At 39.1% G+C, this 17,047-nt stretch overlaps 1 protein-coding gene across 1 annotated transcript in view; it reads left to right on the forward strand.

Moving 5' to 3' along the window:
* NMD3 (NMD3 ribosome export adaptor) overlaps positions 1-17,047 on the forward strand; it is a 761,058-nt gene that overhangs the window by 336,385 nt on the left and 407,626 nt on the right. Inside the window, exon 8 of the mRNA XM_044069978.1 lies at positions 14,696-14,774. Coding sequence (XP_043925913.1) covers positions 14,696-14,774 — 79 coding nt within the window. The remainder of the gene's footprint in view (positions 1-14,695; positions 14,775-17,047) is intronic.

The following is a 17,047-nucleotide window of genomic DNA, read 5'->3' on the forward strand; positions in this document are numbered from 1 at the left end:
TCATAGCCACCCCGAATCCTCTATAGATCCAGCCACCCTACCTCAGCTTTGGGATTCAATCCAAGTGTAATGACTGCAGCAGTGAAACACGATGAACATAGTACAGTTTTTTACCTACCATAAATGTAGATGTTAGAGTGTATTCACTGCTGCAGTCCAGGTTACCCTCCCTCCATCCCCTCTTTCTTACCTAGGACTTATCTATACCTTTATACCCTATACAACCTATGTAGTGTATTTGCTTGTAACTGAAGGTATTGTCTTTATTTTTTATGTTTTATTAGCAATATGTATTGTCTACCTATTTGGGGGCACCTGCCATCTGGGGCAAGAAAAGAAAATGGCGTTGGCTGCATCTTATATACCCCTGGCGCACTGACACCAGGGAAGAAACAACAGCAACAGACGCTGGACCAAGACTTTGGAACTCTGGCCGACTGCGGGACCGCCTGACGGCAGGATAACCCAAGTGTAATGACTGCAGCAGCGAATACACTCGAACATCTACATTTATGGTCGGTACAAAACTGTACTTTACATATGTAGGTCATTTATTTACTAGCACTGGCTTACTACCAGACCCGTCAAAGCAAGCAGCCATTCTTGAAATGCCAACACTGAATAATGTTCAAGCTGTACAACATTTTCTTGGTATAGTCCACTGTTTGGGCAAGTTTATACCAAATTTCAGTGAGTTTGACAGTGCCTTTGAGAGAGCTGAAGGGCAGAAATGTTGCATGATCTTTGTTAGAATAGCAACAAAGAGCATTTGGAGATCTTAAGCAGAAAATTGCCATCTCGCCTACATTAAGATACTATGATGTCAATAAACCAGCCACTCTTTCCTGTGATGCTTCAAAATTTGGTCTTGGTGCAGTTCTTCTTCAAGAGGGCAGACCAGTAGCCTGTGCATCTAGAACTCTTACCCAAACTGAAACAGAGTATGCTGAAATTGAAATAGATTTTTCCTCAGTCTCTCTCTTCTCTACCCACTTTCTTGTTTTCTTGCTCCTCTAACACTCCAGTTTAGAATATCAGCAATCAGCTCTTGGAAATATTCCTACTCAGGGTCTATTTCTGCTGCTATTGTATTTTGGAATTTTTGAAATATACTTTAATTTTTTGACATTGTTCATCTCATTTTTATGTAATGTCTCATCAGTATTACTGATTTTTTTTAATCTTTGTATTGGTTATTCCTTTTTCTCTTTGGATTGTCTTGTATATGCATTTGAAGCTTTTCTCCTCGGGTCTCCACTGAAAATGGGCCTTTAGCTTAATTGGACCAACCTGGTCAAGAAATGGCAATAAATAAATAGTGTTCGCATATTCGAAGTTTATTATATTTATGGTCAAGCTGTTCAGATTGAAACTGATCATCAGCCTCACTATTTTAAAGAAGCCTATGCATTCTGCTCCAGTGAGATTACAAGTAATGATGCTCAAATTGCAAAAATACAACTTCAAAAATGGTCTATACAAAAGGCAAACTTCTTCATCTGGCTGATAACTTCCAGAAATGCATCGGAACAGCTTGATGCAGAGAATTTTGACTTCAGTGTCATGGAAGCGCATAATTTTTCTACCACTAGACTATGAGCTGAGAGATCATACAAAGACTGATCCAGTTTTGCAAAAGCGCAACCACTTCATCAGTGTTGGATGCCGTCAAAGCAGTCTATTGTACCGCCTGAAGTGCAACCTTATTTTCCTTATAGAGGTGAGATGTTGATGGAAGATGGGATTATTTTCAAAGGTCCTAAAATTGTTTTTCTTGCTTCCTTACAACATGAATGTATCCAGATTTTGCATCGTGGTCACCCAGGTTCCGATTCTACCAAAAGGGCAAGAGGACTAGTATTTTGTCCTTCACTAGCAAAAGATATTGATAACGTACTTTCTTTTTGTTCAGTATGCAGTAGTACTAAATCGCATTTGCAAAGAGAACCACTTCAGCTAAGTCAAGTTCCTGAACTACCTTGGTCAATAGTAGCCACTGATGTATTTGAGTGGAATAATCAGCATTACTTAGTGTTAAACTCTTATTCGCATTGGTTTGAGATCAATTTACTACCTAACTTAACATCCACTGCTGTTATTACCAAGTTGAAACATCATTTCTCAGTCCATGGGAGTCCACAGAAGCCTATCTCTGACAATGGTACCCAATTTACCAGTCTGTTTCAGAAATCTGCAAGAATGGGACATTGTACATGTTACTAGTATTCCTGAATGCCCACAGTCAAATGGACTAGATGAACATGCAGTGCAGAGTGCAAAGCATTTAGTAGAGAAGTGAAAGCGTGACAATACCAATGTTTTTTTTTTTAATTTACTCAGTCTTAGAAACATAACCATTATGATATACTTGGCTCACCTGCTCAGAGACTAGGCAAACCAGAACAACCTTGCCTATCTGTTCCATTTTGTTGAGGCCTGAAGCTAAAAGCAACAGAGCAATCAAAGCCCAACTATTCAGAAAGCATTCTTTCCAGAAGTCCAGCTGTGATAAACAGAGCAGATTTCTTTCTCCATTGAAAGGAGAGATAATGAGGATACAAATGGTTAAAGGTTTCAGCCAGATTGGTCAAGTAACCGGTATATGTGCCAAGCCTAAATCCTACTTCATAGAATCTGAGGGTGTAGAGTACAGGAGAAATCGCAGACATCTTCTTCCTGTATCAGAATCAATATCGCAGCATTGTTCCTGTCATACAGACTCTAGATCTCAGAGCAGTCCAGACAGTGTTCCTGTTGCAGAATGTGTCTTAACTCCTACTTCCATTCCTGATGTCCCCAAAGGTGAACATTCAGCAGTGACCATCCCGGTTGCTAGACCTAGTTCTTATTTCTATGTCACACAGTTTGGTTGTATTTCCAGACCTAGTGTGCAATACACAGCAACCTGGACATAATTGTCTGTATGTATTCAGTTCTGTATAATTGCATGTCAAAGAATTTTTTTTTTACTAATTGCACGTCAGTCAATGTCATCAGTAATGCATGACTCATTTCTCAAAGTGAGAGAATGTAGAATGTGTGTGTTGTATCTTTAAGAAGCATTTCCAAGGACAGCATGTGCATATAAATAGTATGCATGTGCTAACTTCAGTGCCATTTTGAGAGTCCAGCCAGAGTATGAGCATGTATGTGTGAGATAGTCAGTTTGTTTATCTAAGTTAGTTACCAAGCCTCAATCCTGATGTGTTTGTACATAATAAAGCTGCTTGAACAGAACCACACATGTTTAACAGACCAGATGAGCAACAGTTTGCTTAGTGCTGCAAGGACATCACCTTCTGTACCCCACATGCTTATTGACTGGATACATTCCAGTTCCTGTCTGTCCCTTTATTTCCTGTTTATTCAAATCATAAAGGAAGAGGAGACCAAGCACAGCCTTTGTGGAGTTCGGCACCCACTTTAAAGTTATTTGTCTTGATGCCAAGAATGCCAAAACAACTCCCATCTCAAATGTAGGGACTGAATGGAGTGCATTAATGGGTCTGAAGCCGCCTTTTGTAGCACTTTCGGACAAAGTATTCTTGAATAAAACGTGCCTTCTCCAGCTGCTGAGAATAAATGCAGATAGCACTGGCAAACTCCTATGGGACTTCATCATCTTTGCAAACATGGAGTGCATTGTTCGAAAAACAACCTAGAGTCTGCTTTCTTCTCCCCAGTTAGCAGCTTAACTGATGATGGGCATTGGTAACTTTTTTGAAACTCTCAGCTAAGCTGAATAAGCATGATCTCCCTTTTACAAAGCCAAACTGGTGGATATCCAGTGTATATAAGGTTACCTATATTATTGCTGCAATAGCATGTCCCATAGTATTACTGAAGCACTTCTTTGCCACCAGTCTAAATGATGTGTTTTAAATTTGGTCTAAAAGTCATTAGTATTTTATCAGCTCCAGCCCTAGGGCATGTAACTAGCCTGTTGAGGACTTGTCCTTTTTGTCTCTCTGTGGGTTTTATTGAAAGCTGAAAAAGGGGAAATGAGTGGGAGATGCAGATTCTGCATAAGGATAGACACAAAATGCCTTTTTTGGTTGGTTGTAGACTATGACTAGGAACAGTGGTGATGTTTGACAGTGGTGATGTTTGACAGTGGTGATGTTTGACAGTGGTGATGTTTGACAGTGGTGATGTTTGACAGTGGTGATGTTTGACAGTGGTGATGTTTGACAGTGGTGATGTTTGACAGTGGTGATGTTTGACAGTGGTGATGTTTGACAGTGGTGATGTTTGTGAGGTGTTTTGTTGCCAAGACCCTGCATAGCTGTTTGTGTTCCTTTTCTGTGGATTAAGAGAATCAGAAGTTAGTTACTTGCTCAAGGGACCATGACTTCTGAATCCACCTGCCTCAACATCTCACTGCCTTCAAAAAAGAAGCCAAAGCTGTGATTGGAGGCTTCTGCTGTTCAGACTTCTCTGTAGGGTCAGATGAATAACCTGGACTGTATGGTTCTAACCCCTGCTCCCTCTGTCGCACCCCATTTGGAAGCAGACAATGGAGCATGCCATTTGCATACTCTCTGAGGCTGAGCTGATGTCCCCCGTGGATGAGAAGGAAGAATTGTGGCTGGTAATTTCTGAAGGGCCTAGGAGGATTCCACAGATATGTTTTAGTGAGGAAATATTTATATTTTTATTTTATTTATTTTACATTTATTGACTGGGCTAGTCTAGCTGGATACATGTCCATTTTCAGTAGAGGCCCAGGGAGAAAAGCTTCACTACTAAATTATACATTTTAACAAATATGCAAAGTTTATGCATACAAAACAAGTCAATCAATTACATGAATCTGAGGAAACCCTATTACATCAGAGTTTGGTACAAAGAGTGAGAGTGACATGCATAGTTAAGAATCAAAACACAGTAATTGTTACATCATTTATACCTGATGTGGATGCAAGTAAGAGCAAGTCACAGATCCTCAAAATGTCAAATTTATTTTCTATAACAGTGGCAAAATGTGTCAGTCAGGATTCATGCATGGACATAGCCATTGGGAATTTAGGAAGGTTTTTAGTTGCTTCTTGAAAAGGGGTGTAGATACCAGTGATGTAAGTTCACTTGGAAGCTTATTCCAAGTAAGACCAACTGTGTTAGTAAACAGGCAGTCGCCAGACTTATTGTGAGATTTAAGGGAGGATACTAGGAGTTTATTAGCTGAGTGAAGGGTCGTGAGATTTTTATAAGGGATAATAAGGTTACAGAGTATGAGAGTATTCATGGGGTGATGCAAGATCTTGTGGGTGATTGTAAGTTGTTGGAGCAACATCTGGTTTTGTAATTCCAGCCAACCTAGTTGTTTAAGATTTATGCAATGGTAGGCATGAAATGGAGCTCCTGTGGCAAATCCAGCAATGTTATTGTATGAGGTTGCCAGTTTATTAAAATTGGATTTTGATAGATTGGTAAAAATAGGAGAGGCATAGAGAAGGGTAGAGATGAGGTGAGTTTGTGCTATAGTAGTCCTAGCTGAAGGTGTAAGGGAGGGTTTGTGCCTGTAGAGAGCGCCAAGTTTTCTATTTACTGATTTAATGGTTAAGTTAATGTGACAATCGAAATTAAGATTGTGATCATTTGTAACACCTAGGAGTTTGGTGGTTGTGTCAGGTGATATAATTGTGCCGTTGTTAGATACAATTGTGAAGTTAATGGGAGAGGACTTTTGTGTAGGTGTGAGCAGTAAAAGTTTAGTTTTTTTGGGTTAAGGGGGAGACAATATTGATGGAACCAGTTTTCAGCTAATGTAAATACTTTTTGGGAACTAGACTGGAGCTCAGCAGAAGAAGCCGCGGCACAGATAAGTGTCAAGTCATTGGCATATTGAATGCAGGTGGTTTTTGGATGTGATGTTTTCAGATAGTTAATAAAAATAGAGAAGAGGAGGGGTCCTAGTATAGAGCCTTGTGGGACTGCAGTGGTAATGGGTAGCTGAGAGGATAAGTGATTATCCCAGAGAACTGCTTGCTGTCTATTTTCTAGATAGTAATTGAACCACTGGACAGCTTGAGTGTCTAAGGAAAGAGATCTAAGAATGTTTAACATGAGTTGATGATTAACTATATCAAAGGCCTTGGAGAGGTCTAAGAGGGCTGAAGAAAGTAAGTTATTATTCCGATTTTTATTAATATAGTCAGTGAAGGATAAAAGTGCAGTTGTAGTACTATGAAATGGTCTAAAGCCATGTTGGCAGTCAGCTAGTAGGTTATTTTGGAGATGATCAGGTAATTGTCGAATGCATCTTTCCACGATTTTTGATAAAGGAGGAAGTAGGGCTATGGGATGGAAGTTTGAGAGTTCGTTTGAGTTACTCCCCTTATGTAAAGGGATGGTATGAGAGACTTTCCATAGAGATGGGATGATATCTTCTGTTATGGTTCTGTTTATTAAAATGGAAACAGGGTAGGCAAGTACTCCAGCTGCTATTTGCAGATACTCAGCTGGTAGGTGGTCAGCTGATGGAGTACAAGGTTAAAGTTTCAGATGTAAGGCATGGATGAGAGATGTTGAGACTGGCTGCAGTTTTAAAGTGGAGGTTTATTGATTAGGGAGTGAAGTTCAGGGGTGCTAGCAGGAGATAAGGTTTTAGCTAGTGAACATACTGTTTAAGAAAATAATTTGTTAAGTGTCAGCAATTTGGTTGGGAGAACTTTAAGTCAAATTAGGAGTAGTAGGAGTTTTAGAATTTCCTGAATGAAGTAATTTATTAATACCTGACCAGAACCTTTGTGGATTTTGATGTTGAACTTGTTGGAATTTCAGTTAGTAGTTCTTTTTGCCTAAGAGTATTCATTTCTTTGTAGCATTTCTAAGTTGCCTAAAGTTTAGGTGATCAATTGGGTTTTTAGTATTTCTCCATTTAGGCCATATTTTATTTCTTTGTAGCATTTTTTGCCGGGTCTCTCTGGTCAGCCAGGGAGCAGGTTTGTTTCTAGCTCTGATTGTACGAGAGGGGGCATGATAGTCTAGAATTTTCAAGAATTTGTTATTGAAGTATGATGCTGCTCATCAAGTGGTAGGTATTGTAGGGGAGTCCAATTGCAAGCTTTGAGCTCTGATTGGTAGCTAGCTAGGTTTAGGTTTTTCTTATTCCTGGTAGTTCTGAACATTATTGGGTTAGGAATAGAGGTTCCCTTGTAGAGGTAAGGAAGGGTTCAGAACCTCCTTAATTTGTTAGGGCTGAGATTACTGTAAAAAATTAAGCAAAAATCTAGGCATGTGGCTTCTGCTGCTGATGAGCCCCCATAAGGAGTGGCAGGACTTTTACCCAAGTTCTTGTCAAAGCCCTTATGGCTTTAAAACTCCGCAGGGTTCATCAGTACTTTCTTCTGTTCCCTCTAAAAGTCCTAGGGATTCTGATTTGTCTAAGGAGGGTAAAGATTTGGATTTCGGGGAAGAATCTTTGGCTTATTTCATGCAGATTCACTGTCCTCTGACTTTGGGATCTGATGAAGAGGATACTGTGTCACCTGACTCCCTGGTTGAAGAGCTTTCTTTTGGCGACACCATTATCAAAATGATGGACCATTTTCATTGGGAAAGTTTCCAAATGTCTGACTTCCAGAAGAGATAGTATGATGTCTTGACAGTTTTATTCTTGCAGATCCACTGCAGTTTCTCCTGTTTTGGAAACTCTTCTGGACACTTATACATCTGCTTCCCAAGCCCCTGAATATCAGTCCCCTGGTCCTAAAAAACAGTTTGTGTAATATTACCTGAGGCTCAAAAAGTTTATGTAAGAATCTCTCAACAGACTGTTCTGTGAGCTCTGTGATTTCCTTCTCCACTGACAAACCTAAATTGCTCGCATCTTCCAAGCTCTTACCATCAGATGGGGATCGTAGAGATATGAATAGGTATCGTAAAAAGGTGTATACCTCTGTTGCCTTAGCTTTCAGGGCCATCAGTTGCCAGACGCACATGACTAGGTATGTGCTTGCTCTTCTTCCCAAACGGGGGGGGGGGTGTTGTCTGACATGGCTGATTCCAAGACTTCAACCTTTTCTTTGCTGGGTTATTCTTCCTAGGTAGCTTGTCATTCGATCAAATGCAGTTATGCTTCTGATGCATCCTCTAGGGTGATTGTGTTTGGTTCAGTCATTGGGAGGTACTTCTGATGTAGGCTACAGTCTCTCCCCAAGGATGTGAAGGCAAAATTATTGGACGCTTTAGATAACCAAAATCTGTTTTGCACTGCTAATGCTAAGCTTTTTAAATCCCTGCAAGATAAAGGAAATCTCATGGAAGACCTTAAATTTTCAACTTGTGTATTCTTAATTGCCAGTGGAGTTATCCCTGTAAGGCATCTTTTGTATGTAAGCATCATAAGCAGCCTTTAAAGGGTAAAAAAACATCTAAGAGAGTTTTCTTTCTAAGAAACCTTGTCAGGATTCCAGAGGACAGAAGTTATCCTTTATGGACAAGTCAGCTTCTATTTGACAATCATCTTCCTCTTCCCATCTGCCAGATTCATCTTTCCCAACAGTTAACTCTCTCTTTCCCGTTTGGCAACAGGTAACAGCAGACTTTTAGATTCTGTCAGTCATTCACAAAGGTTATTTTATGGTGTGGAAGTCTCTTCTTCCCTTTTCAGGGATTCCTCAACTCCCACTTTGCCAGTTGTCTCATATTCCTCCTCTTGGCTCAAGGTACTATTCAACCAGCCCCTCCTTGCAAGAGGGGCAAAGGTATCTTCGCCAAGATGTTTTTGATACCCAGGAAGGAGGGCTCTTTGAGGCCCATTCTAGACCTCTCCATTCTCAATACCTTTCTGAACGTTCCTCCTTTCAAAATGCTGCCTTTCCAGTCTTTGTTCACTCTGCTTCTGTCTTGGGTCTTTCTGGTGTCTCTAGACCTGAAGGGTACAGATCTACATATTACTAAACACCCTGTGTTCAAGAAGTATTTATGATTCTGTTTCTTCCTTACATTTATCAGTTCTATGCTTTGCCTTTTCATCTTTCTGCAACATGGAGTTATTTTTTATTTATTTATTTTTTTAAACAAAAACCTAGCTCTGGCCATAGCCTTTTGCAGGCTCCATGGTGTTAAGATTTTTCCCCGTCGATGACCCTGTTATTCACGCACCCTGTCCATATATTTTACAGGACATAGAATTTACTATGCTGCTGCTTCCCAACATGGGCTAAATTCTAAATCTCAAAAAATCAAAGCTGACTACTTTTCTGGACCAGTTTTTTTTTTTTTTTTAGCTGTAGGACTTGGACCCCCTGCAATGACTGCCATTCTTCCTACTCCTTGCCAGTTTTTTTAGTTCTCCCTTCCTTCCAAAAAAAATCTCGGCAAGAGAATTTGAGAGCCCTGGTGTTCATAACTTCATCTATTCCAATAGTTTCTTTTTCTGGACTTCTTATGAGGAAGTTCAGTGGTATCTGAGAATAATTTGGCTACAGCATTCTCATGCTATGGGCTTTCTCTTTCCTCTTTTGCCTTGTTTATGGAGAATTTCTGTGGTGAATCCGCTGTATATCTTAGATTTCTGGCCTTATTTTTTTACTTTACCTCTTGTTCTCAGGAGCTGTTTATAGATGCTTCAGACCTGGCATGGGGGTTTGTTCCAACAGCATTAGGGTCCAGGGGGGATCTAGTCTCCACAAGAGATGGAGGAGCATATCAACATCAAGGAAATAAACTCTTATCCTGACTTTTTAGGCATTGCATTTCCTTTGTGCTCCAGGGCCACTCTTGAGTTTTCACAGACAACACTACGCTCAAACAACCAAGGCACAGGAGATGGCATTTTTACCAGCGTTTCTACCATCTTTGTAGACTAGCCCTTATAGCATGGGATTTTGCCATCTGACATAAACTTATTCTTTGTGTGGTAAATATTCTCTCAGAACACAGTGCTGTGGTAGATAATCTGAGCAGATCCAGGACAAATCGTTACAAGTGGATGCTTCACAGAGAGCTTTTCCTGGACATTGTCAGTTAGTAGATCTTTTTTTGCCTCCTTCCAAATAGACAACTTCACAAATTCTGTTCTAGAGTGCCAAGTCCTCTGGTTTGGAAGGTGGATGCAGTGCCTCTTTCTATGAGAGGGATGTCCCTGCGTGCTTACCCCTTCTTTTTTGTTGGTGAAGGTTCTACACTGTGTCATGTGGGACAGGCACACAAGCTTGTTGTCAGCTCCCTTACTCCTTTGTACCCAGGCAGAAATTATTTCCCTTTTGTATTTAGCCAGGGGCAGTCAACGCAAATTACCCCACAGAGTCTATCTCCTCACACAGGACAGGTGCTCTCTAATTCCCCCTCATCGTCTCACCCTACAGTTGACTGTTTGGGTGAAAAGATGTGTATTCCTTTTCGACACCATTTTCTTGAGGATGTGTTTTGGGTTTTGCAGGAGGCCAGAAAACCCACCACTAGAAAATCATTTGTTGCAAAGTGGAAAATTTTCTTCTTGGTGACATAACAATAAAAAGGACCATCTTTCAGTGGGTATTACTACTGTTCGTTCTTGTTTGTGTGAATTGCTCAGTTCTGCTCTGGCATATGCTTCTGTTAAAGCTCATTTGACAGCCATTTCAGGTTGTCTGTCTCTGGACCCAACACTTTTCTCTAGATTTGAGGTTAAACTGTTCCTAAAAGGCATCATTCATATTAGGCCTTCAAGAAAGACAGTTCCTCCTTCTTGGGACCTTGACTTTGTGCTTGAGGAATTGACTCTGCCACTTTGAACCAGCAGCCTCTTTTTGTTAAAACCTCTGTACTTTGAAAACTGGCTTGTGGGCAGCTTTGACTTTTGCCAGGAAAACTGGACTTCAGGCCTTTATGGAAGTTCTTCCTTTTCTGCTTTTCCACAGAGGCATGGTGCCTTTTAAAAACAATCCTCCTTTGTGTAGCTAAAGTGGTCAGTGGTTTGTTTTTGAATCAGACCATCCATCTTTCATCCTCCTGAAAATAGTACTGAGAAGGGTTCTCCATTCTTTGATTTTGCATAGATAGCTCAGATATTCTTTAGACAAGACTAAAGATATTAGGAAATCTGAAAAGCTTTTTGTTTCATTTCAGGACAAGAAATTGGGTTTGATTGTTTCTAAGCAAAATATTTCTTCTTGGATTTCTAAAGCTATTTTTTGTTCTTTTCATGGCAGGCATCTTCCTATTTCTGTTCATTCTCAATCTATTAGGAAGGTTTTCTCTTCTGGAGATTTTTTTTCTCAATGCTAGAGCCATTTTGGAAGTTGCCACTTGGTCTTCTCTGCATATTTTTATGAAGCACTTTAAGTTGGATGTGATTTCTTGGGCCAGAGCAGGTTTGACCAAGTCCAGCCTCTGTTTTTTGAGGGTTCAACAGTTCCTTCTCAAGTCCCTTACAGTATTTGTAGCACGCTCTGTATTGCAAGGAATACTGCAGTGGTGATTTAAGAAAAGACATAGTGCAGTTATGTAAGAACTTACCATAGTAGTAGATGTCCTACTTATCAGTGGTGCAGTATTCTGTGACATGCCCCCCCCCCCCAATTGAGTTTTTCTTTTCTTTCTAGCCAAGGGGTTTTCCTTTTTCTACTGTCTTGAAGTACATGTACCATCTTTCTTTTCTTCCTAATTTACTGACCCTGTTTTCCTGGGGCAGTTCAATTCTGAGGATTTGGCACTTGTACGTTACACATGTACCTTATTCTTCAGACAGAGTCTGATATGCAGCAACTGGAAGGGCCCAAGGCTTTGGCATGTTAGCCGAATGTATGGGCTGTTCTTCGTAGGATATCCCTATTGTAAGGAGTACTTCACCAGTGATAAGTAGGACATCTGCTGTTATGGTAAGTTCTTACACAACTGTACTTTCTGGAAAGTGTTAAAATGACTTGTTTTCAGACTGATTTGAGGAGTAGAAAAGTGAGGAGGAATGGGAGTGTAAAGGTAAGGTATGGATAGAGTGAAGTTGAAAGATAATTTGCTTCTAAGAACACATCTGGGTCTTATTTGCTCTCTCAGCCTTTGCTACAGCAGAACTGGCTATATTGTTGCATTGACCTCCTCTACTGAAGTCAATTCAGTGCTATAAAATGCAGAAAACTTAAATGGGATGCTACTATTTAGATTTTGAAATTTAAAAGAGAATGGGAGTAGAGCAGTAGGAGATGAAGAGGCAACAGAAACTTTGGAGTGGTAGTGGGGATGGGGAATATAAGGTGTGAAGTCTAGTCTTTGATACTAGTATACAGTCCATATGTAGTTTCAGTTTTGTCAAGTCAGTAAATTAGGGGGATTCAGATATTTCACTTTCCTTATGATATGAATGTTGTAATAGAGCTTGGATGAACACTGCCGATTGTGAAGACTAGATGTTAGCTTCTCATATCTGCAGTGCTTTTCTGTTGAACTTTTACATATGTAATATATGGGCACACACACTCACACACAAATATGTAACATGCGTATGGTTATCTATTTTCACTCCATTTATTCATTCAGTTCTTTAACCAGGTTTGGACACTGATCCACATGGACCTTTTTCAGACTCTGGTAACACTAATTGCACATGAGCTAGTGATCTGTATTGAAAAAAGTTCTTGTTACTTTTATTGTTATATGACCGTCTCTTCCTAAGGAAGAAGAGCTAGAGATAATCGGACCTTTCAGACATTTCACTTTGTGCGAAAGAGTTAAAGTACAAACAGTATGTTTAACTTCATCATAGTGGTCATGTTGGTATGTGCAAGTGTCTGGTTCCACAAACTGTGGAACAGAATACATTAATATGAGCATTGAAAGAAATTTATGAAAATGATACAGAAAATTCTGAATATAAATAAAGGCTAAATATGTTGGGCTTGTAAAGTCTTTGCTGTAGAACACTTGTGAGTGACCCCATCCTTGGATATGAAGCTTTTCCTGATGATTAATTTTTTTTCTTTTTTTGAGTTCTGCAACTATGAGTACTTTTAACAGCACTAGGCAACAGCATTTGCATTAATAAATGGTGAAGCATCACTAACTACTAAAAAAGTCTGTGTGGCTTAGTCTAAGTGATTTGTCTTGGGTGTCTTGCTGAGGATCGTATAATGTGCAGTTAGATACTGAGGGCAATAATTCTCTATACTTCAGGATGAAGTCCTTTAATAGTTCATAGCGTTAACCATTTGAGACATACTGTTATTGTAACTGACCTTCAGCTTTACTGCTGCTTAGTTTTAACGAGTATTCATTATAGTTTCTGGTGTATGATCTTGAAATTATTTAAAAGTAAAATTAATATTCTTATAAAAGGCAAGAGCTAAAGGTATAATGGCAGTACAGCAAATTGATCTGAGCAGGTAATCGTGTTCTTTTCCACAGAGATGTAAAGAGGATTTTGCTCCTGTTGAAATATTTAGCTAGAAAGGGAAATGTATTTTAATGAGTCAGATCTAATTCAGAATTACTGTGTCAAATAAGTTTATTACTGACTTTAGGCCTTCATTGTTACTGTGACATATCTACAGCAAAGAGTGCTCTTTGTTTCAGATGGCTAGCATTTGATTTCCTTGTGTGATATGGCTCTGTAAAGGCACATTTTGTGTTCTGTGTTACCAATGACGAGCTTAGTCCTGTGGCACAAGAGCAAGGTGCCTGTATGTAATACTACTGCATTCAGGAGAATTAGAGAGGTGTTAGGCATACTAGCAGTTGTATACCTGCTTTTAGAGGTCAAATACTATTCCTGTTAAGATAATTAAATTGAATTTGAGAGGGGCTGTCACATGGACTTTTACTGGACCCAGATGCATGCGCAGGAGTTAGTTATTGAATATTGACTCTCTAAAGATTGTTTCCATATGGCCAAAAAATAATTGCAGAGATCTTTACATCAAAAAATATTGTTTGAAATTCAGCATATTACAGCTTTACAGTTGTAGGCATTTTGTTCATCGGGATGTTCTTAGCGAGAGTAATTTGCATTCTGTATGCTTGAGTTTTATGTTCCTGTCGCATATGAGCTGTCAGTACAGACATTACTAGAGTATAAGGAGAACCACTTTCAATTTTCTTTCATGTAAAATTGTCTGGATGGAAGCCCAAAGTATATCTATGTTGGATGACCAACATTTTAGAGAGTAATTCAAGAATTAGCAGGAGACTGAAGAATGGCCAGTGGAAGAGGGATATTTATTCTGATGCTATGAACTGATGCTTGGTTGAAGGAATACTGGTTTTAGTAGTTGTATAGAGAAATGTGGATTACAGCTGTCAGTAAAGGGAATATGCTGTAATTGCATCTGAAAAGTATTTGGCAGATATGGCATGCTTTTAGGAGAAAGTAATAATAATTTGAGTATTTCTGTACAGTTCATTTGACAAACGCCAATTATGAACTTTTTATTTATTTTTTTTATTATTTCTTGCATGTTAACCAGGTTGAAGCACTTATTCAAGGGCTTTTTTCAAGCACAACCTGGGTCATTTTGGCAGTACTTTACAATCCATTTTACATACCTGCAATACCCAGTTCAGGGCTGTGGGATGATTGGGCTTTTCCTCGTCAGTAAGAGCAAAGCAGGAACCGGGTCTAGTTGTCATTGCAGCCAATTCAAGGCATATACTTTGGTCTGTATCGTATCTTCAAGACCGTTTACTGTTATATCTTGCTTTCAGTTTTGCAGTAAACTTAGAATGAATAGTTAGTGACTTGCGCCAATTTTTCATTGATCTGTTTTTGCATTTTCAGAGGGGCTTGACTTTTACTATGCTTCTAAGCAACATGCCCAAAAGATGGTAGACTTCCTTCAGTGTACAGTTCCATGCAGGTAAGTTATTAACAGGTTGATATGATACGTATGTTAGTTTCTGTCCCTTTGGATCAGCCTCACTTCTCTACTAAAGAGTGTTAGAAGATAATGACATTATCCACTTAGTTTACTTTGTAAAAAACATTTGATGACTCGTGAAAGACCATGTTCTTTTTGCATCTGTAGGTCTTCACTAAAACCTAATTCATTGGTCATCTGACTGTAATCACATGGCCTATTTCATATTTTATTTATTTTTTTTTAATTTGTTGAATTATGCAGTCCCAGTAGGCAAAAGTGCTTCTGTTAAGAGTAGCATAGAAGCACTGCCTGGCTAGGTGAATTGTTGAGGGTCATGTAATGTGCAGTTATAGACTGAGTGCAATATTTCTTTTGACATCAGGATGAAGGCAATTAGCGTATAGTGTTAACCATTTCAGCTATACTAATATGGTCACTGACGACCAGATTTACCACTTCTTGGTATTCTGTGATTGTGAGGAAGTGACATGGCTGACCACATGCATCAGATTAATGAAATATATTTTGCTTTTATGTGACATGGGCATGTTCTGCACACTGAGCCTTTCATAATGTATAATCTTTATACTGTGATGGTTTTGGAACCTGTTCATTTACATTGCTCATCTGCCTAGGATGCCTTTATATAATGCGCTCAGTGGAATGCAGATTTGCATTCATTGTATCATGGTAATACTGTGATTGAGAGCTGTCACCCAGCAGACTGTGAAGCTCGCCTGTGTTAGCCACTTCATATATCTAGAAAGGAATTACAGTGATAAAGGTTCTGTCAATGCTGAATAATCGTATAATGCTTATGGCGAACCGAAGTCTTAAACAGGTTTGTAATGTGAAACATCAGAAATAAGTGTAGCTTCCATTAGTTATGATCAGTGGTTTGATATAGACGTGTGACTGCTTGGTCTACCTAATGCATACTGCTTTCTGATTAACAGATTATACTTAATAAATTATTTGTTTTCCTTACCCCTTCATGATAATAGCCTTGCTTTTGTTTGCATTCTTAAATGTCATCTTTTTTAGTTCATTACTTTCTCAGGAAGGTTATACCTTTCACTAATCCTTTGTGTAAAACATTGCTTTCTCCTTAAATTTTCGCTTGTGTCTTTAGATATTTTTTAAAACCTTAATGCTCTTAGACTGTTGCTTCCATTGTAATAGATCAGTTTAGAGTTCCACTTCTCTCTTAAAGAACCTCCATATTACTTTATTTCATTTTGGCTTATAATGAAAACCCTGACCAGTTCATTGCCCTCAGTGAATGTTTTCTTACGTAGATGAAATCTCCAGAAAGGCATGGTATTTCATATGGAGCCTTGCTAATTCTCTGTCTTGAGGGATGTTTGGATAACAATTTCTGTTACTCCTTTTTGTGTGTGCGCTAATATTCTACCAGTTTTCCTTACTGCCTTCTCTGCTAAAGGGATAACTGGATTACAACTTCTAGTTTAGTTGTGCTTGGTGATATCCCACCAATTCCTCTTGCTACTTCATGATGTACTGCGTGGTTCTATTGAACTCCTGTTATATGACTTGTAGCAAGTCTTTTCCAGTTATGTTATTACTGGTTCCCCAACTTTTGTTCTGCTTGATTGGATTTTTGTTTCATTAATCCATTGTAGATAAGGTTAAGCTTAATGTTTCAGACTATTCTACCACCTAATTCTTTTCTTCCTTTCCATTTAGTCATGTGCATCAGCCCTTTTAATTGTTTTTATTATACTCCGAAGTGAAGACCTCTAGTATTGTGTCAGTACTTGAACAGATCTGGTACTGCCCCTGCAGTGTCTCACTTTTAGCAGTTTGTTGCTTGCAATAGATTTCACTTGTATGTTTACTTTACATGTTGTTATGCAGACCGGTGTCATACCCATGATAACACCCGAGGACCCACTTATCCACTAATTGGGCTGAATGATTTGTTCACTAACCATTTTTAAGTGGAAACACTTACTTATTCAACTAACTTAACATTGAAAACAAAACAAACTAACCTTCCTTAAGATAGTTTCACTTCATTGTCTTACCAATGTCATGGGAAGTTAGGTGCTTTGTTTTTACTGTTGATATTGTGGGTTCTTCCAATCATTGAGCACTCCCTGCCTCTAATAAACTTCCTTGCTCCCACTTTGTGTGATGGGATCTGTGCCTTTCATACTTTAAGGTAGCCCAGTGATCTCAGTGTTTCTTTGTGCCCAGTTTTCAAGATCCTTGATCTTAAGCTCAAGTTTTGGGAATGCAGCTTTAGC

This window comes from Protopterus annectens, chromosome 4.part1 (genome assembly GCF_019279795.1).
Source record: "Protopterus annectens isolate FY-2018-M chromosome 4.part1, PAN1.0, whole genome shotgun sequence".
NCBI classification, from domain to species: domain Eukaryota; kingdom Metazoa; phylum Chordata; order Ceratodontiformes; family Protopteridae; genus Protopterus; species Protopterus annectens.